Raw genomic sequence first — 20,969 nt, 5'->3', positions numbered from 1 at the left:
AAATTTAAAACACAACACAGGTGATAAAATATGCACGTACAGGCAGGCTAAAACTACAATTTTTAACTGTAACAATCACAGGCATAGACTAAACACAGAAAGTGAACATCGTTTTTTAAATAACTTTTTGTCTTGGGAAGAGACAGCACTAGTCTGTCTCCTTACCAATTCCTGGACTCTGCTCACTGCAATCTGGGGCACAGGTAGGCTGCAACTCACAAGATGGAGGAGAATGATTTGGGGTGCACCCAGCAAGGCCTTAAGGGGCCTGGGCATGTGTGAGAGGAGGGCTCAGATTTGCCTGGTAGCTGAATAGCCAATGGTCTGCTGGCCTGGGGGTGGGGGGTGGGCAGCTGCTTCTGTTGTTCAGAATCTCCTAGGAGACAGACAGGCTCAATCCACACTTTGGACTTCAGCATTGCCTCAACACTATTAAGAACCAACCACCGAGTATTGGTAAAGCTTATAAAATAGCCTGCATTTTCAGTTATAAGCCAGACCTATTGGCGACACAAATAATGTATACATACATATAGAAAGAGAAAGGTACAGGCTAGCAGTGGTGCAGGCAGAGAAAGGTGTGGCCAAGAAAAAAGAACATGCAAGGAGAGATGCAGACAGCATCCTGGCAAGGAAATTAGCCGACGTTGGGGGTTGATGCAGATAGGCAGAAATAAAGGTAGACTGGGGTACAGGTTGGAAGCGCAGGATGTGCATACAGACGGAGCATCTAAGAGAGAGAAGAACTGTTGGGGAGAGGTATGATCAGGAAAACAGACAGACACGGAGAAAAGCGAGCAGACACGGAGAAAAGCAAGCAGACAGGGAGAAAAGCTAGGAGCCCTAGAGAGTTTGGCAGGCAAAGGTATCCGCTGGGAAAGAAGCGAGATGGGTGCAGATAGTTCCAGGAACAGGCATAGAGTTAGGGAGATGAGAGAATGGAGAGTTTGTGGCAGTGATCTGTACAGCAAAGTAGAGGAGCAGGCAAAGAGAAGTGTGGACAGAAAGAGAAGAGGGCTTGGACAGGTGCAGGTTGGGAGATATATGGGCAGGAGAGCTACTGGCTAGGAGTGGAAGGTGGATATTTACAGTTAGGGAGAGGTAGAAACAGGGAGATGTATGGGTTCAGAGTGGCATGGCCTGAATGCAGACAGGGAGAGGCGCAGGCAAGGAGAGGTGAGGCTTGGAGAGGTGCATGCGACAGGAAGCGGTGCAGGGAGATGCGCGGGCAGGGGGGGATACAGGCAATAGGATAATGAAGGTTCTAATAACTAAAAGCACTGTTGGTGAAATATCTTTGTGGGGACTAGGTTATAGCACAGTGTGTTTAAGTTTTAAATACAGTAAGTTGTTATCATGACAAAAAAAAGTGCAAATGTGATAAGCAACTAACGGTGTGTAGTTCCTCATAAATAAAAGATACCGTTCAAGCCGCATCTGCAGAATTACAAAAGAACTACTTCAGGTTCCATCATCCAAGGTCAAATGAGAGTACAAATGGGACAATACGCCCATCCTCTTAAAGCTGTATCCTTCACGGAGAACCCAGCCAAGAAATGGCAAAGCATGAAAAATACATGTAAGCTAATGTCTCGAGGGGGCTGACCAAAAGTCAACTCTCTGCTTCATATTGCAGCTTATTACAGAATTAATAGCCTGATGTCTTTCAGACAGATAAAGCAGCCTGTGGCTAATCATAGAAATGTAACTGAAAGAAAATATAGAAAGGAAGAGATCTTAACTAGATACAAAGCAGCATGTGGCATTTTGTCTGAAACACAGCAATAAGCAAGGATCACGTTTGTATGATTTTAGACAACTATAGACTGGTTGTTTGTTTTCTGATTTATTATGATACTGTAATGTGGCAGTAGGAGCGGCAATGTGGTACTTTTCCTGATACACTCGAAAGGAAAATGTTCTTGCTTTACATCTTACTGGGCTGTAAAACAGCAAAAATAAAAATCCGATTTACTTGAAATGTTTCGCTGTTGCTTTTTCAATCACTATATGACTTTCAAAGCATGTCCTTCTTTCTACAAATCCCTGTCCCTTGCAGCACACCGGCCATCTGTTTTAGCATGATAAAGCTTTGTGCACACATTGCATGCTTAATTGTGTCCAAACTGCGCCATATCCGCTTTGTTAAAACGTTCGTCTTTGTGGGGCCCAGCTACTGAATTGCTTCCAACATCTCCAAATTGGTTCAGCGTTTCATTGGTCACCCACGAATTAATTATCCGCTGCGGCTCCAGGATGATTACTCTGAGCCTCAAGTGGTGTCCAGAAGCTGCTGTTTTTTGACATTTTGAAACGGAGGAAAGCGGGTCTCCTCTGGCTTCTCATGCGGGCTCTTCTACGCAGCCGTCTTTGTCCAGCGCGTCCGTGCGCCTCGGCGTCATTGTCCGCGGAGCACGTGCAGCGCCTTCCGGGGACTAGGAGAACAGCAGGCTGTCACTTAGAACTTTGGGGGCCCGGCAATGTGCACGACAGTTCCCACTCTGGCTTCAGACGTGCTAATTGATATATATTTTTTTCCTCCTCACCATGCCGAATGAAATGGTAATTAAACGTGTAATTGAAATGTTTACTTGTTGCAGGAGTGTCAACCAAGACGTGGAACGTAGCAATTAACCGTGACGGCTTAGAGGAAGACGAGGAGATCTTTGAAGTGGTGCTGAGCTCTCCTGTGAATACTGTTCTTGGCACCAGAACAAAGGCCGTGGTGAAAATTGTGGACCCCAGAGGAGGTATTCTTTTTTGATCTTCATTGGAAGAAAAACATGGTAGAACAATCTTGAATGAGCACCGTCTCGCTTTCAGCAGCAAATTGTCTGCGGAAGTTTCATTTGGTTCAAAAACACCCATTACCGCCTTTTGGATTCTTAAAAATATAAATACCTGAGGGGTGGGTAACAGGAAGTGCCTCAAGGGAGGGAGGTGGGCAACAGGCTTTAGTGCCCACTTTTTGATCCTCCAGGGTTATTTTCCTATTACAGAAAGGGTCAAAGACACTTGTGCAGCCCAAACTGTAATATTGATTGCACTAGGACACATTTTGCACCCCAAGTCATTGTCAAATTTACAAGGGACTTTGCTTCTCTGCGCATTTTATAATACCAACATAAACACAGGGGCAAGCAGACTCAAGGGAGGTGTCCTAACCGTGTGTCACCTAGAAAGTGGGAGCACAGTTATTTTTCCTTCCAATGTTCCCATCGCAATGGGTTCACAAGGACCCATTGTAGGCATGGGTAGTCGCACACCGCAGTAGACATCTGGAGGATCCCTGCCCCTCTTCAAAATCCAGTCTAACTGGTAGTGAACGAAGGACTCTGTGGTTTGAAACTCTCAAGTCTTTCCTTCGCTGTTCCAATGAGCCTGGGGCAGGTGCAAGTTTGCATCTCCTCCTCGCAGTGATGTGGAAAACACTTCATAAGTAATGACTAGTAAAAACAAGGGATGTAGAGCTAATGGGGACACTGTGGGGTCAAGTGATTTTTTTGGGATCAGAGCATTGAATCAACCAGTAATGTCAAATACAATGTACTGGTGAGAGCCCACAACTTCCGACTCACCACTTACACTTATGGTGTTCACACCTTTACTGCCTCTGAGTGGTGTACTATGCAATTGGATTGAGCTGACTTTCGTGATTCCTGGACTGTTAGCACCATCATTGTAGTCCTGTAGTTGCAGGAGTATCATCATTTAAAGTCACAGTCGGTGACTAGCCCTAAAGCCGGTTATAACTGGTGAAACCTTGGTGTCATGGGTGCCTCCATCTTGTGGATATCTAAGCTTAAGAGAATCGTGACCATGAATGTTCTTTTTTGAGACTGAACCTCTATAGTTCTGGCATTTTAGAAAAGTGTCAAAGTGTGCTGAGCCACTATTACATCTGCTCCAATTTAAAAAAACGTGCTGATCAGTTGGTCTGCAACTAGTCCCTTGTTCTGAATATTATTGTGACTGGGTACTGTTTACAAACTCCCCAAAGGATTTTAAGCTGGACACCAATGGTCTTGGCACTTGACTAAGACACCGTTCATCAACATTGTAGCAAACCTGAATAGTCTGAAATTCCTTTAGGTTCACCAGAAAGCATCCACATAAGATAGCATTTGTCACATGCCTTATTTTACAGAAAATCTAGAATATAGCACATAAACAACATAAAAACATTGAGATCGTATCTCAACCCTAGAAGGTCTTTGCTTTCTTGCTATATCACAATTATAGCTCTTCTTACTTACTTGAAATCATAAGTTTAAAAATGGTGGCATTCAGTGTGTCAAACTTTATTTTCTGATACACTGCATGTCTAACCAATTGGCTCATAGAGTAAACGTTGAGGGCCTCATTAATGTTATGTTATGTTATATGTTTTTTAAAGCGCACAGCTGCCCCAGCAAAGAGGCGTCCCAGCGCTGACAGATCTGACTGGAACAAAAATCCCCAGAGGACAATTTATGAGAAATAACGCATCGCTGCGAAGCAGCGATGCATCACTTCTTAGTGTGCCCTCTTTGCGACATACCTGATGCGTCATATTTAATGTATGACGCATCGTGTCACAAGGAGTTACAGATACCTCAGTATTTCTGACGTATCTGTAAGCACAAAAGTGACGCATTGCTGGAGTGTGTCACAAAAGTGACGTAACTCCAGCAATGCATCTTTTCACATAGGGCAAGCCCCACGTGCAAGGGCCTGCATCAGTCTTATGCTTGCTGTGAAGCAGGCGCAAGATTTTGACGCAAAGGCGTCCTAGAAATGACACAGTGAAATCTCATAGATTTCACTGCGTCACTTGTACGAGGCTTTTTGCTGGGTAACGCCCCCCCTGCATACATTATACCTGACACAGGTGTAATGTAGCGCAGGGGTTTACAAAGTGACGCATCTGCTTAGATGCGTCACTTTGTAAATAGTGCGCAACAGGAGGCATGTTTTACACCGCTGATGCGTCACAAAAAGTGACGCAGCGGAAGCGCAAATCCGATGCAAGGCCTCCTAAATAAGGCCCTGGATGTTTTTCGTCACTACCACCCAACTTGTCTTTCCTACTCAGGAACAAGTATTCATAGAAAACTTTGAATGTTTTTTGTCACTACCACCCAACTTGGCTTTCCTACTCGGGGACAATAGCGTTGGTGTCCCATGGACACCAGTGGTAAAGAACAGCAATCGCAACCGATACCACCTAGTGACCACTGAAAAGGCTCGAAATTGCTAAAGATTCATGCACTAAATTGTGGCATCTGTTAATTTGGGACTATCTTAGTAGAAACAGTATGCAAGAAAAAAAGAGTGCCAACTGAATACACATTTTTCCTCTCATCCTTTACTTCCCGCCCCTTTCATTGTTGCTCTTCCTGATTCTGAATGGCCCACGAACACTATACCTTCCCCAGACTAATGCACGAGCAAGGCAACACCAGGAAAGCAAAGGTCAATTGAATGACTGTTAATGCTGAATCTGAGCAAAATCATAAATCAGCAATAGCCAGAATGGTCATCAGTTGCTATGTAACCCGAATTGATTCAAATTGTGTATTTCGATTATAAATGAGCATTAAAACAATGTACATTAACTCCTTCCATGCTCATGATGATCTGAGCTCGTCATGAGCCACGGCGCTCCGGTGCTCATGACGAGCTCAGCTCGTCATGAGCCGTGCAACACTCGCATGCGGGGATAATTCCCCTGCTGTGGTGAGCGTTCCACGGGAACGGGTGTGGTCATGACGAGCTGAGCTCGTCATGAGCACAGGAGCGCCGTGCCTCATGACGAGCTCAGCTCGTCATGAGCATGCGGGCGCCGTGCGCGCCCCCCTCCCCCCCAGCACAGCGGGAAAATAACCCCCGCAGCGAAGGGGTTAAAGCAAAAAAATGAATCCTATTACAAAATACTTATTCAGTATGTACAGTGAGTAAGCATGGGCGAATTTTGCGAATCTGGGGTTCGCAAATTTTGAGAATTTGCGAACTCGCAATCCGCAAAATCCGCGAATTCTCGCGAATTTGCAGATTTTTTTTTTGTGTTCGCAAGGATTTCTGCCAGTTCGCAAGGATTTCTGCCAGTTCGTGAAGGTTTTGTACCAGTTCGCAATTGCAAACTTACATGTCGGCTCGCAACGGTCACGATTATGTTGTTTCTACGTCTGGTTCATCATCACAGGTTCCCAGAACCCTCTGTTTCACCCCTGCCACCCTCTGTTTCACCCATGCCATCCTCTGGTGCATAAATGCCACCCTCTGGTTCATCATCACTGTAGATTATGGGGGAGAAAAGCAAGCACACCTGCCTGCTTCAACTGACATGAATTAATTTGGGGTTGATTTATTAATGTGTCACTGTTTTAAAATTCCAGTCTGGCACCTGCTTCCCTTATCTGTAATTTGCTTTCTGTTGCAGTGCAATTTTTTTTCCAGGACCTTTGTGGCCTACTTGTAGCTATTCTATGAGCCTGCTGTGAGGGTCAGAGCAGGGTCATATAATTGTTGCAACTAGCAACTGAACTCTGGAGGGGCCCTTGTCAGGAAGCACTACAGAGAATGGTTACTAATGATGAGTTTGAACTTTTGAACCTGCTGAATGCTTTTTTTGTGTTCGCAAGGATTTCTGCCAGTTCGCAAGGATTTCTGCCAGTTCGCGAGGGTTTTGTACCAGTTCGCAATTGCGAACTTACATGTCGGCTCGCAACGGTCACGATTATGTTGTTTCTACGTCTGGTTCATCATCACAGGTTCCCAGAACCCTCTGTTTCACCCCTGCCACCCTCTGTTTCACCCATGCCATCCTCTGGTGCATAAATGCCACCCTCTGGTTCATCATCACTGTAGATTATGGGGGAGAAAAGCAAGCACACCTGCCTGCTTCAACTGACATGAATTAATTTGGGGTTGATTTATTAATGTGTCACTGTTTTAAAATTCCAGTCTGGCACCTGCTTCCCTTATCTGTAATTTGCTTTCTGTTGCAGTGCAATTTTTTTTCCAGGACCTTTGTGGCCTACTTGTAGCTATTCTATGAGCCTGCTGTGAGGGTCAGAGCAGGGTCATATAATTGTTGCAACTAGCAACTGAACTCTGGAGGGGCCCTTGTCAGGAAGCACTACAGAGAATGGTTACTAATGATGAGTTTGAACTTTTGAACCTGCTGAATGCTTTTTTTGTGTTCGCAAGGATTTCTGCCAGTTCGCAAGGATTTCTGCCAGTTCGCGAGGGTTTTGTACCAGTTCGCAATTGCGAACTTACATGTCGGCTCGCAACGGTCACGATTATGTTGTTTCTACGTCTGGTTCATCATCACAGGTTCCCAGAACCCTCTGTTTCACCCCTGCCACCCTCTGTTTCACCCATGCCATCCTCTGGTGCATCAATGCCACCCTCTGGTTCATCATCACTGTAGATTATGGGGGGAAAAGCAAGCACACCTGCCTGCTTCAACTGACATGAATTAATTTGGGGTTGATTTATTAATGTGTCACTGTTTTAAAATTCCAGTCTGGCACCTGCTTCCTTATCTGTAATTTGCTTTCTGTTGCAGTGCAATTTTTTTTTCCAGGACCTTTGTGGCCTACTTGTAGCTATTCTATGAGCCTGCTGTGAGGGTCAGAGCAGGGTCATATAATTGTTGCAACTAGCAACTGAACTCTGGAGGGGCCCTTGTCAGGAAGCACTACAGGGAATGGTTACTAATGATGAGTTTGAACTTTTGAACCTGCTGAATGCTTTTTTTGTGTTCGCAAGCATTTCTGCCAGTTCGCAAGGATTTCTGCCAGTTCGCGAGGGTTTTGTACCAGTTCGCAATTGCGAACTTACACCGCACGCAGCAAAATTGTATCACCAAGAAAAAAAAATCCGCTGCGTGCGAATTTGCGGATTTTGCGGGAAATTCGCGGATTGCGAATTTACCGAAAATCCGCAAAATCCGCGACCGTAACGGATTTTCCGCCCATGCTTAACAGTGAGCATCTCTACTAAAATTCCACAGTTAACCTAGTGATATATTGTGATAAAAGCTGGAATGGCACAACAGTTGTGAGTCAGAATATTGATTAAAATTATTAGAATATTATCTGACATAAATATTATGACCTTAATATTGTTCACACAAATATACTAGTCTACTATCTGTAAATTAGTAAGGCTTTATTTTTGTAAACGATATGCATGATATTTAACAATGATAGCTGCAAAAATAAACACTGGCAAAGCCAATAGGTGTCGCCTTTGGGACCTATTGGCTTTGCCAATGGATGTTAGCAATGCTGCACAGTATTCCTTATATTGTGGAGCATGGCAAAAGAAAAAGGCACTATGACACAGCGCCATCTAATTTTGTAAGTGCAAGGTCGGTTGGTGGGAAAACAACAAGGAGGGCATCGATGGGGGGAAACAATATGGAGGGCACGAGTGGCGGGAAGCAAAACAAAGTGTGCAGGTGGAGAGAAACAACATGGAAGGTGCAGATGGAGGGAAGCAAGATAGAGGGCATGGTTGGAGGGAGAAGCATCAGGTGAGAGAGAACAGCATGGGGCGGCCAGAGGAGAAGGAAACAGTACATGGATAGAGCAGGGGAGAAGCACATGCGAGTCGGAGAGCAACACAGAGCGCGGCCAGCGGAGAATTAAAAAAGGGAGAGGGCTGGAAACGCATTTATTCTCATGGAGTGCTTAACCGATGAAAAAGGTCATGCTTGAAAAGTAAGTAGCAAGCAGTGGAATGACCCAAGTAATATGTCCATGCACCAGGGGACACAAGATGAGGAAGGAAAGCCCACAAAGGTTAATGAATAAAAAGCAAGTAAATGAGTGGCAGCAAAGCCAACCAATGGGCTGGCTGTAAGCCAACTGGATGCTGACAATAGGCCCTTTCACCAACAGACCGCTGTTAGGTGGTACCTAGGCAGTACCTAAAAACAAGTATGAGTTAAAAATAAAACACAACACATAGGGAAGCCCAAATTCCAACAAGTTTTTTATGCAAAATAGAAAGCAGCTAAATGAGAAGATCAAAGACAATTTTTTATTTCAACTGACCATGGTTCTCGACAGAAAACGTTCAGCAAAGAGCTAAAACAATGTAACATCAACCAATAATTTTTCTCAATACAAGCCAATGTAATATCACCACATTACAGAAACTTATTGGTCTCAGCCAAACCTTATCTAACGTGCAGGTGTCAGGAACTTTCTCTCAAGGATGTGCAGGATGACCTTGAAGGGGAGATATTGTTCATATGCTCAAATCTAGCTCAATTCTTCTTACAAAATCCTGCTTCCATTGTCAGGTTTGAAAACAAGGTTACACCACAAGAAAATGTTCAATGTACAACATGAATGATGTTATTCTCTGGGCCTGTCAAGGCCAGGCAACATTTGCGATTAATACAATACCATGGAAAACGTCAAGCACATATAAAACAACATTGGTATGTGTTTAGCTGTGTATACTTTTGTAATTACATATATGGTTATTAGCATTTCTCTTCATGGATGTACATGAACATACTATAAATGCATTTTAGATAGGCTTTCACACATGTCCATGTACAGGCAAAACACAGCTGGAAAAGAAACTGTTAACAGCAAGTACTCCACATTAGAGATGTTTGCAATGTGGGCCATGGAAGTAAGCACTGCTTTAGTATTATATGGAGAGAAAACTGCTAATCAGTCCTGCAGTGTAGGAACAAATAAATCATAACAGGAAATTCAGAAAGAGTGAGCAGACCAGCAGTCAAGAAAAAGAGTATGGCAGTGAGTAGGCAAAATCCATCTAGGAAGGACACCTAGTAAATAGATGCTTGATACTGGCAACGTATCAAGCTGGCTGGAAAGGCAAGGTGTGACTTTGAGATTTGAGATTTCGAGATTGAGATTACATGAATCAGAGCGACTGGCCTGTCTTCCTGCTTGATTTAGCGTTCCAGTTAATATGTGGATTTGTGAGGATAATTGATACGACAAACGCAATGGAGCATTTATCATATTCAGTGATCACAATATATTTCTTGTGGTTCCATTTCAGGTGAATGCAAATCTTTACATTCCTCTGCTCAAAAGAAGGACATTGTGTGGGGTGCAGATACACTGCTTTCAGGTTCCAGGCACTTATCGCGTCCTGGTACTGTGCACTTGGAAAGAATTCCTCTCCCAGCCCCAAAAGAGACAGCAGTGCACACCAGAGGAGATACACCACAGGACTTCGAAACACAGAAGCCTCCAAAGGCTCGGCTCAGGGCAATCGGAAATGGCAGAATGGTGAGTAACATCTATTACTCATTTTTGTAGTAATTATTTCTACAGGAGATGATTTTGGCCAAACTCAGTGTTATCTTGATTGTGGAACCAATCCAATCCAATGATGGAAAGGTAACCTGAGGGAAAAGATGAGCGCATGTGAGACTGATGCAGAGCAATGCATTATCCAATTTATTGTGAGGCATTCCCACCCACTCTAAGGCACATTTTAACTCACTTCAAGTATAAGCTGAATGCTGTGCTCTAACTCCATTGTCATTGCAATTTTCACTAAACTCTAAATTTACACTAAATGTAGGAATTTATAACTGTATGTTCGAGGCATATGGGCTGCAGATGGTACATTATGAATAGATCGCCATCTGGTGTTGGGCTCGGATGATTGCACTTTGTTTTTCTCTTGGAGAGTCTTTTGTATCTTGGTGACTCCTCCTTTGGTTGGTAGTCCGCATGGGCATCGGCTCCATCCTTAGATTGTTTTTTTCCGCCATCAGGTTCGGATGAGGATTGAGACGCTCCAGATCGACTTCGAAAAGAAGTGACTTATCGGCGCGTATTCCCTTTCCAATTCGACGGTATTGTTATCGAACGCGATTTCATTTCCATTCCGGCGCGTTTCGACTCCAACATCGAAGAAAAAACTTTGATCTACGTCGACGAACAGGAGGCCTTTCTCGACGTAGTCAAGCCCGGAGTCCATGGAAAGGACTCCATTCAAGAAATGTCCAACGTGTGGTGCTAAGTTCCCACACAAGGACCTACACGAGGTGTGCAACCTCTGCCTATCGCCTGAACACAAATCCAGGGACTGCGTAGCCTGCGCAGCATTCTCCTCCAAGTCGACGATTTGAAATCTTCGAGCTCGAAGACACGAGGTTTCCAGAATGCAGTCGGAGGCGATCCCGGAGCTGTTCGGAGACCAGCAACTTGATGAAGAAGAGGATCATGAGGATCAGTCGGGGTCGGAAGGGGACGAGTCGGATGTCGAAGAACTCGACGCGCAACAAACCGTGAGTGACGAAGTCCCCTTACCAAAAAACCGACCCCGTGTGGTAACGACCCCGCCTTTGAGCCCGTTCAAACCGCAGAAAAAAGTTTCCGACGCCCCGCCTTCGGGCCCAGCAACGAAACCGAAACTGAAACCGAAACACTCGGTCTCCCACCATGTCTGATCCGAGAAGAGGTCGACATCGACTTCGACGCCAAAGCTCCATGCAAGGGAAAGCTCGGCATCGAAACATTCCATGTCAAAACAGAAACATGATTCGACGTCGAAGACTCACTCGACACCGAAAAAATCGCAATCGAGCAAACACTCGGTGCCGAAAACACCGAACATTGACGATCGAAAACAAAGGCACCTTTCGGAACCGAAGGCTTCGGTACCAACACAGGAGCAGCACGCAGATCCCAAACAAAAGTTTTTGTTTATCGATCCACAAACTGGCAAAGTAGTGACGAAGAAGAGGAAGAATGAACAGATAGAAGACAAATCTCTTCCTTCAAAAAAGAGAACACTGGGGACAAATACAACTCCTCCTACTTCTCCTCGACCTAAAGTCACACCCTCTTCTCCTACTCCTCACACTATGCCAAATATTCCTGCACCTTCTACACCAAGACCATCTACACCTCAGTCTGATGTAGACAGTGATACAGGGGAGGGAGAACCTCAAGGGGATGATGACACTATCCCAGATGAGGATGACCCATGGGAAAATTATAACGCAGGGTCAGATGATGACAACGACCGAGAGTTATATCCCTCAAAGCCTTCACCACCTGATGATAACACAGGGTTTGTACAGCTCATTAATAGGGCAGCAAAATATCATAAGGTAGATCTACATACAGAACCTCAAATAGAGGACTTCCTATTAGAGACACTACCTAATGCACAAAGAACATCAGGTACTCTACCTATGCTGAAGGGTCTTCTCAGTCACACAGAAGAAATATTCAAAGACCCAGTGAGGGCTAGGGTGTTAAACCCAAGAATTGATAAAAAAATATAAGGCGGCTCCAAAGGATCCAATATTTATCAAAGGGCAGGTACCTCTGGACTCGCTTGTAGTTTCAAACGCTCGTAAAAGAGCGAACTCATTATCTACAGGAGAGGCCCCTCCACCTGATAAAGAGTCAAAATTAATAGATGCATCAGGCAAGAGAGTAGCATCACAAGCGGCAAATAGCTGGCGTATAGCCAATACACAGGCGCTACTTGCACGTTATGACAGGGCACATTATGATGAATTAGAAAAACTCATCACACATCTCCCCAAAGAACATCAGAAGAGGGCAGATCAGCTAATACAGGAAGGAAAGATAATAACTAACACTTCCATTAAGTGTGCCCTAGACGCAGCAGACACTGCAGCAAGATCCATCAACACAGAGGTGTCATGTTAAGGCGACATGCATGGCTTAGAATCTCAGGGTTCAAACAAGAAGTACAAACATCCTTATTGAACCAACCCTTTGATCAGAAAACACTTTTTGGCTCAAGCACAGATGAGACCTTAGAAAAGATGAAGAAAGATACAGAAATGGCTAAGTCAATGGGAGCATTGCAACAGCCAATACAAAGGGGTTCCTTTCGTAGATCCACCTATAGAGGAGGCTCAAAAAATACAGGAACAAATCAGCAATCCACCCCTTTCACACCTACGTCACCCAAAGGTAATTCAAGAGGTAGTTACAGAGGTAACAACAACAAGGGTAGAGGCCGCGGAAATAATAACAACCGCAACTCCTCAACCCCAAAACAGTGACTTAATACAACTTCCCCCAGACCACATAACACCGGTCGGGGGACGTCTATTACAGTTCCTACCTGTCTGGGAAAACATCACATCAGACAAGTGGGTGAGACAAATTATCCAACATGGTTATTGCCTAGAACTCACAGCTACCCCACCAAACATCCCCCCAAACAGCGTCCAATGAGTCAAGATCATCTGACATTGTTAAAAGAAGAAGTACAAGCACTGCTACAAAAGCATGCAATAGAGAAGGTTCCAAAACATCAACAAGGGACAGGAGTATACTCTCTATACTTCCTAATCCCCCAAAAAGATGGGTCTCTAAGACCAATCTTAGACCTCAGACCTCTCAATGCATACATAAATTCGGAACATTTCCACATGGTCACGCTCCAACAAGTACTTCCTTTACTGAAGAAAGGGGACTTTCTTTCTACACTGGATCTAAAAGACGCTTACTTTCATATCCCAATTCATAAAGCCCACAGGAAATACCTAAGGTTTGTAGTGGAAGGACAACATTATCAATTCAAAGTCCTTCCGTTCGGGGTCACAACGGCACCAAGAGTGTTCACAAAATGCCTAGCAGTGGTGGCAGCACACCTAAGAAGACAACAAATACATGTCTTCCCCTACTTGGACGATTGGTTAATAAAGGCCAAGTCACAAGAAGAATGTCTTCACAACACACAGAAGACGATTCAATTGCTGCACCACCTAGGGTTTACGGTGAACTACAAAAAATCACACCTGCAACCAAAAAAAATGAAGCAATACCTGGGGGCTACTATAGACACAGAAAGAGCCATAGCATACCCCAATCCAGTCAGGATACAAACAATGGTCGGGTTAATACAAAGATTTCAACCACAACACTCACTACCAGCACGAGTGTTTATGCAGCTGTTAGGCATGATGTCCTCCTGCATACTGCTAATACCACATGCCAGACTACAAATGCGTCCACTACAGGAGTGTCTAGCGACACAGTGGAATCAGGCTCAAGGTCTGGTGTTGGTAGACGACCGTACGCATCGCTCTCTGAAGTGGTGGAACACAACAAACATTTCCAAGGGACGGTCGTTCCTAGAACCAATTCCACAAGTGATACTGACAGCGGACGCATCGCTCTCCGGATGGGGAGCGCATATGGACAAATACACAGTGCAGGGGAAGTGGAGTGTGCAGCAAAAGAAACTGCACATCAACTACTTGGAACTATTAGCAGTATTTCTAGCACTAAAAGCTTTCCAAATGCAAATAACGAACAAGGCAGTCCTGATCAGAACAGACAACATGACTGCAATGTATTATATTCGAAAACAGGGGGGGACACACTCTCTCCAACTATCCAAACTAGCACAGGACATTTGGAGATGGGCCATTCCTCAAAAGATCTATCTGTTAGCAGAACACCTACCAGGAGTTCAAAATCAGATAGCAGACATCCTAAGCAGAGAGTCAGAACAAGTACACGAATGGGAACTGCACGACCAAATGCTGCAGCCATTCTTCCAAAGATGGGGGCAACCAGAGATAGATCTGTTTGCCAATCATCAGAACGCAAAATGCCAAAACTTCGCATCTAGGTACCCACACCACCGGTCCCAGGGCAATGCACTATGGATAAATTGGTCCAACAGATTTACTTACGCTTTTCCCCCTCTCTCACTAATTCCGTCAGTGGTTCGGAAACTGCAGCAGCACTCAATGACAATGATACTAGTGGCACCCACGTGGGCAAGACAGCCGTGGTTCACCACGCTACTACAACTCTCACAGGTGCCACATCAAAAGCTAAGATTATTACCCATGCACCTTACACAGAACCATGGAGAAATAATGCATCCAGATCCCAAACAATTGAACCTAGCGATCTGGCTCCTGAGGTCATAGAGTTTGTATTTTTAGATTTACCACCAGAATGTATGGAAATCATTAAACAAGCAAGACGTCCTACCACCAGAGCATGCTATGCAGCAAAATGGAAGAGGTTTGCTATACACTGTAACAGTAAGCACATCAACCCTCTGGACGCATCCACTAAACAGATCATTTGCTATTTACTACACTTGCAGCAATGTAACTTAGCATATACCTCTATCAGGGTTCATCTCGCAGCTATAGGGCGTACCTACAAAACAGTCAACATCTTTCCCTGTTTAAAGTACCAGCAATTAAAGCTTTCATGGAGGGACTCAAAAGAGTCATTCCACCAAGACGACCACCTTCCCCAGTCTGGAATCTCAACATAGTACTTACCAGACTAATGGGACCACCATTTGAACCTATGCATAGGTGTGAAATACAATTCCTCACATGGAAGGTGGCCTTCCTCATAGCTATCACGTCACTTAGAAGAGTAAGTGAGTTACAAGCTTTTACGATTCAAGAACCATTCATGCAGTTACACCAAAACAAAGTGGTTCTTAGAACAAACCCAAAATTCTTACCAAAAGTAATTTCTGCATTCCACATCAATCAGTCAGTGGAATTACCGGTCTTCTTTCCAAAACCACAGACGGTAGCGGAAAGGGCCCTACATACATTGGATGTCAGAAGGGCAATATTGTACTATATAGAAAGAACACAAACTTTCAGAAAGACAAAACAGCTATTTGTTGCGTTTTCTCCTACACATAAGGGCAATCCCATCTCTAAAGCGGGTATTGCCAGATGGATTGTAAAATGTATTCAAATATGCTACCTAAAAGTAAAGAGAACATTAACTGTTCCTCCTAGAGCTCACTCTACACGTAAACTAGGAGCATCTATGGCATTCTTGGGAAACATTCCACTAGATTACATATGCAAAGCAGCTACCTGGGTTACACCGCACACCTTCACAAAGCACTATTGTGTAGATGTGCACACAACACAACAAGCTAGAGTGGGACAAGCTGTATTAAAGACTTTATTTCAAACAGTTGCAACAGACACGGGTGACCACCGCTAGGGAGAGAACTGCTGTATAGTCTATTCATAATGTACCATCTGCAGCCCATATGCCTCGAACGGAATATGCTACTTACCAGTATGCATCTGTTCTTGGCATAGAGGGCTGCAGAGTGGTACATGCCCTCCCAGCCTCCCCGGAAACCTGTGTCTGTTCCAACATTATCTTATTTAGATACACTTACATGGGCATTCCTATCTGTATTCTATCATACTACTCCATCTAACCCTACTATGGCAAAACAATCTAAGGATGGAGCCGATGCCCATGCGCACTACCAACCAAAGGAGGAGTCACCAAGATACAAAAGACTCTCCAAGAGAAAAACAAAGTGCAATCATCCGAGCCCAACACCAGATGGCGATCTATTCATAATGTACCACTCTGCAGCCCTCTATGCCAAGAACAGATGCATACTGGTAAGTAGCATATTCCAAACTATGCATCGTTTACTCAGTATTCTATGTTAATTCACATAGATGTTCCAGTTCCAGGATAGCGATAAGTGCAAATATCCCATCAGAAATCTTTCAATAACCATACAGCCTTAATGTTTCTTGTGTTGTATGTAATATTCGACAAGCTGCCCCTGAACAGGCAAGCTAACCTCAGCCTTTCTAGAAATTAAAGATAGGTTTAGCTTTGAGCCGGCCCTAGATGATATCAAACCGGCAGCTGCTAGAAAGCTTTACCTCCAGTTCAGGCATGGGGTTCTGCCTCTCCTCTGTTTTACATATAAGTGGGGGGGTCTGCAAGTTTTGAACTGTCCAGGATTTGACTGCCCGGAAGAGTCAGTACTCCACGTGTTTTTTAGCTGCTCTGGCTACTATAAGGCAAGAAAACGATGGTTGGTGCAGATTTGTAGGAATCTTGGAACTAGACGTTGCTCTGAGGCTTTCAGGATACTGAAGCATGATACCAGTACCCCGATTGTTTACTTAGTTGCAGGTTTCTTATTTTCCATGTGATGTACTCGCAGGATACTCACAAAAACACCCTAAAAAGAGCTAGTATGTGCTCCCGGTGGAAATGTAACAATTTTATTATTAAACAGCCGGGAAAAAATACCTATCTGTGGTTACTTCCGCTAGTTTTAAATTAGGTCTTGTTTTTGATTAGATCAAAGTGAGCCAGTTCACTGGCCCATCAGTCATGCTACAGGAAAATGGTAATTTGTTAACATACTACACAACTATTGTAAAAACGTTGTGTAGAAGTAACCTGTAGTATAGGGGACTCTCAATGTTAGGACTAATTATCTGTTGTATGGTGAGAATGCTGGTCATCCTTTTTAGGAATCTTTTTTATGTAACTTATTTATTTATTTATTTATTTGTTTATTTATTCGCACTATGCACTTTCCAAAGGTGAATCCTTGTTTCTTGCCTAGAATAACCCTCTGTGACTTATGCTTCTTTCGTCTTTCCTCTGCGATTTAATTTAGGATTGTAGGCTTTTTAAATGGTGTGTGGAATCCAGTTATTTTACATGTGCGCCAACTATGTCCATATTGATTTCCCCATCTCTTTTAATTATATGCAATTGACTTCTGATACAATTTTAAATGTACTTGTTTGGATTGTGATTGTACTTTTGAGGTCACTGTGACCGAAATAAAGTTTATAAAGAAGAAATATTCGACAAGCATTTTATTAAGTGCATTACCGCTGGATGTATCATAACCCTTTTTAAAATCATTTTTAACCATGCTGCACAGAAGCAATGTTACTATTCAGCATGGGTATAAGTAGTTGCCAAAGTCAGCAATGCCCATGCTGTACAGCATGAAAAAAAGGCAATGACAGAGCTAATAGTCTCAAAGGCAAAACTTATTGACTTTGCCAATTCTTTTTAGTTCTCAGCACAGCACCCCTGTGATTCTGAGCAAATCAGTTAATCGCCCCATGTGTGAAAAAAGAAATATGCCATTTGGCAAAAAATGTTATCACACGATGAAAGCAATTGTGCCCATGCCCATGTGTTAGTGAAAATACATTTGGGAGCAGATAAAATCTGTTTTCACAATAAAAGTAGATAACATATGTTGTTATGATAAACAATAATTTCAAAGGAGAAAAAGGCTTCTTTGAAGTGTGTGTGTAATAGTAAAACACAACCATGAACGTCAAGAGGTTGAACAAGGGTGACAAGGATGAAGATGAAATAATAGTAGTGCCTCAATCATAGCACGGGCAGCAGAAGGACAGCAGTCGAGCTGAAGCAATCGGTACTTAGTGCATTCTCTAGCTAAAAGAAGAGGGTGAAACCAGCACACACAGGCAGATTAGAAGGCTGCAAGTAAGAGTGACAGCGAAGCCAATTTAAAGTAAGCGATGGGCAGGATGCAAGACTCTTGTATACAATATCTCTTGCGGGCGAGAGCGCCTTCAGTGTATGCCTCTACCGCCCCTTATATAGATCAAAAATGTCCTTTTATGTTGGGATGTGTGGTATTTCCAGTGTTTGTTTCCATTGAGCGGAATGGACAATTGCTACTGTAGATCTTCCATCACTTGATATATGCTAGAAGCTAGAGTGGCACCCAAAATAGCGTGCTCTTTCATTAAATAGAACATGAGAAGGCATTCTACCCATATATTTCACATACATTTTTCTTAATATATATGGCACCTTGTACAATCTGGTGCATCTTATGGCATGTCTACTTTTTTTCGAAACACTGCAAATACTATGTCTTCAGTACATCAGATAGTTTTCACATGTAATTGATAAACACTACTGAAAATTTCGATAGCACAGTGACACCACTCTGAATGTAGTGTAACCAGTTAGGTCCTTTGCACCACAAAAAAACCAACAGCCCCAATAACTAGAATAGGAATTTTGTGGAATCTGCCTCTATCACCTTAAAAATGTTTGACATATGGGTGGCCCTCTCTTCCAGTTTTGGATGTTGGATGTTTGGGCATGCTGATGTTTGGAACTGATTTTACTGGGAGCTCAGCTGCAGAGTCTCACACCTACTCAGTTGCCCGGGCTTGTACCCAGAGCAAGAGACCTAATATTAAAATAATACTTTGTATTTTCTTGTCGCCACTTACGCCCCATTGATTGATTGAAGTAAAGAACCTTGTAGTAAGTCATGATGACCTCTGATGTTTTCTGAGAACACTTTGCGATTTTCTCTGCATATTATAATTTTAAATGGACTATATTTCCTTCCTACAGTAAAACCCAAGATAAAGCACTGAATGGACTTTGGAGCACTGAATGGACTTTGGGTTTATTGAGTGTTATTTACTATGTCATACTGTATGCTTGGGCTGGAGATTCAGCTGGGGTCCCATGTGCAGCAACATTTCAATTTCACCTTAAGGGGTGGAAGAGGCTTGGAAAAGGACATAACATTTTTAGTCAATAGTATCAAAAATGTAACACCTGTCACCGACACTTTCACTTATGTAGAATATTAATTTCGGTCCTGTACAGTTGGTTGCCAGTTGGCAAATAAGAAAGGCAAAATCTGGAAGATCTGCATTATTGATGTGACAGCCTGCATGGTATTGTTTAGAAGCAACTAGCAGATATTGAATTTTGTTTAATTTGCATAATTAGTAATGTTGGTGCTGAACAGGAATTGGGTTAGGGAACATTGGGGATATTAGATGCAGGGTTATGCCTTGCCAAGATTGAAAATAAGTTCTGTATTTAGATGTTATTAATAATATCACGGTGATGTAGTGTCATTTATTCCCAGAAATGTGTTCTTGCAAATAGTTTAATGTCTCAAATGCTGTGCTCCTACTTCCAGTCCCTTTCTGTGACCTCATTTATAGCTCTATCTGACAGTCTGGAAATGTGGCTACACAAATAAGTGTAGACAGCTTGGAGATTGGTATGGAACGGAAGGTTTGTGTGTCTGATTTGGGATCAGAAAGGACGCCTGGCATCTCTGTATGCATAATCACGTAATTTTGAGAATAACCCTAATAGGATCAAAATAAATGCTTCGCCCATCCTTCCACAGTAGTTGGCCATAATTATTTCTGGTAGGAGCCTACCACGTCCCTAAAGAGGAACTAGCCAACATAACTGGCAGCCTAATAAAACTCCTCATGCTGTTCTCATCAACCTATCATCAACTTCTTTCTGGCTTAGGAAATTTTCCAAGATGCCCTTAAAAATGGGGCAAGTGACAGGGTTTATCATGAAGCACAAGCTGAATCCTGAAATGTTCACCCTCATCCAACCAGTTGCAGTATCCATTTGCAAGGTAAACTAATAAATGGGTTACTATTCAGACGGCCGAACAGGTCTACGAAAAAAAACATTCTGGATGACTAACAATCTGGCTTTTGCCAACACTGGAGCACTGACGGTCCTAGCCTTAAAATACGACTATACATTATCCATATCGTAAAAACATTGCTCGTAGTCCTTTCTAGATTGCCATGCAATTTGAAACAATTGACCTTAGAAGAGAACTGAGCTAAGGCACGCACTTTCAAGAGAGTGTGCGGTAATGGTTTGCATCCATCCTGATTGACACATAACAGTTAAGTCGGGATAGTAAGTGCAAACTCGAGATTTGACAAAACTATCTACCACATACACCCTGATTCTCTAGCATGCCTGTATTGTTCAATCCCTGCCAACGGGAATACTGCTAGTCATACACCACTATTCATCAATGAGTGGAAATCACTTCAGCTATGCTAAGCACCTCATCGACTGTCAAGATTTGCATGTCTCAAGCAAATTTGGTCAGAAATAAATAGGTATTTTTTTAACTTCCAAAAATGTGATGTTTTGCTTCTGATATCAAAAGAAGAACAAAAACAGTTGAATAAACATGGCTTGCTGAATTCCATGTACACAACAAACCCCCGCTACTGGTCTCAGTTCTAAAGACCGGTCTGAATGTGGCCCTTCACATCTACGCAAACTGTAAAATTGGCAAAGATCAATGTGTGCTCGAAAGTGAGTATCTCACATCTTCTCCAATCTAAGGAGCTT

At 43.2% G+C, this 20,969-nt stretch overlaps 1 protein-coding gene across 1 annotated transcript in view; it reads left to right on the top strand.

The window, feature by feature from the left end:
- FREM1 (FRAS1 related extracellular matrix 1) overlaps positions 1 to 20,969 on the top strand; it is a 564,068-nt gene that overhangs the window by 494,165 nt on the left and 48,934 nt on the right. The window contains exons 29-30 of the mRNA XM_086961404.1: positions 2,601 to 2,750; positions 10,042 to 10,274. Of these exons, the coding sequence (XP_086817530.1) occupies positions 2,601 to 2,750; positions 10,042 to 10,274 (383 nt within the window). The remainder of the gene's footprint in view (positions 1 to 2,600; positions 2,751 to 10,041; positions 10,275 to 20,969) is intronic.

This window comes from Lissotriton vulgaris, chromosome 3_1 (genome assembly GCF_964263255.1).
Source record: "Lissotriton vulgaris chromosome 3_1, aLisVul1.2, whole genome shotgun sequence".
Lineage (NCBI taxonomy): Eukaryota > Metazoa > Chordata > Amphibia > Caudata > Salamandridae > Lissotriton > Lissotriton vulgaris.
This window is presented reverse-complemented; position numbering and strand designations above follow the sequence as displayed.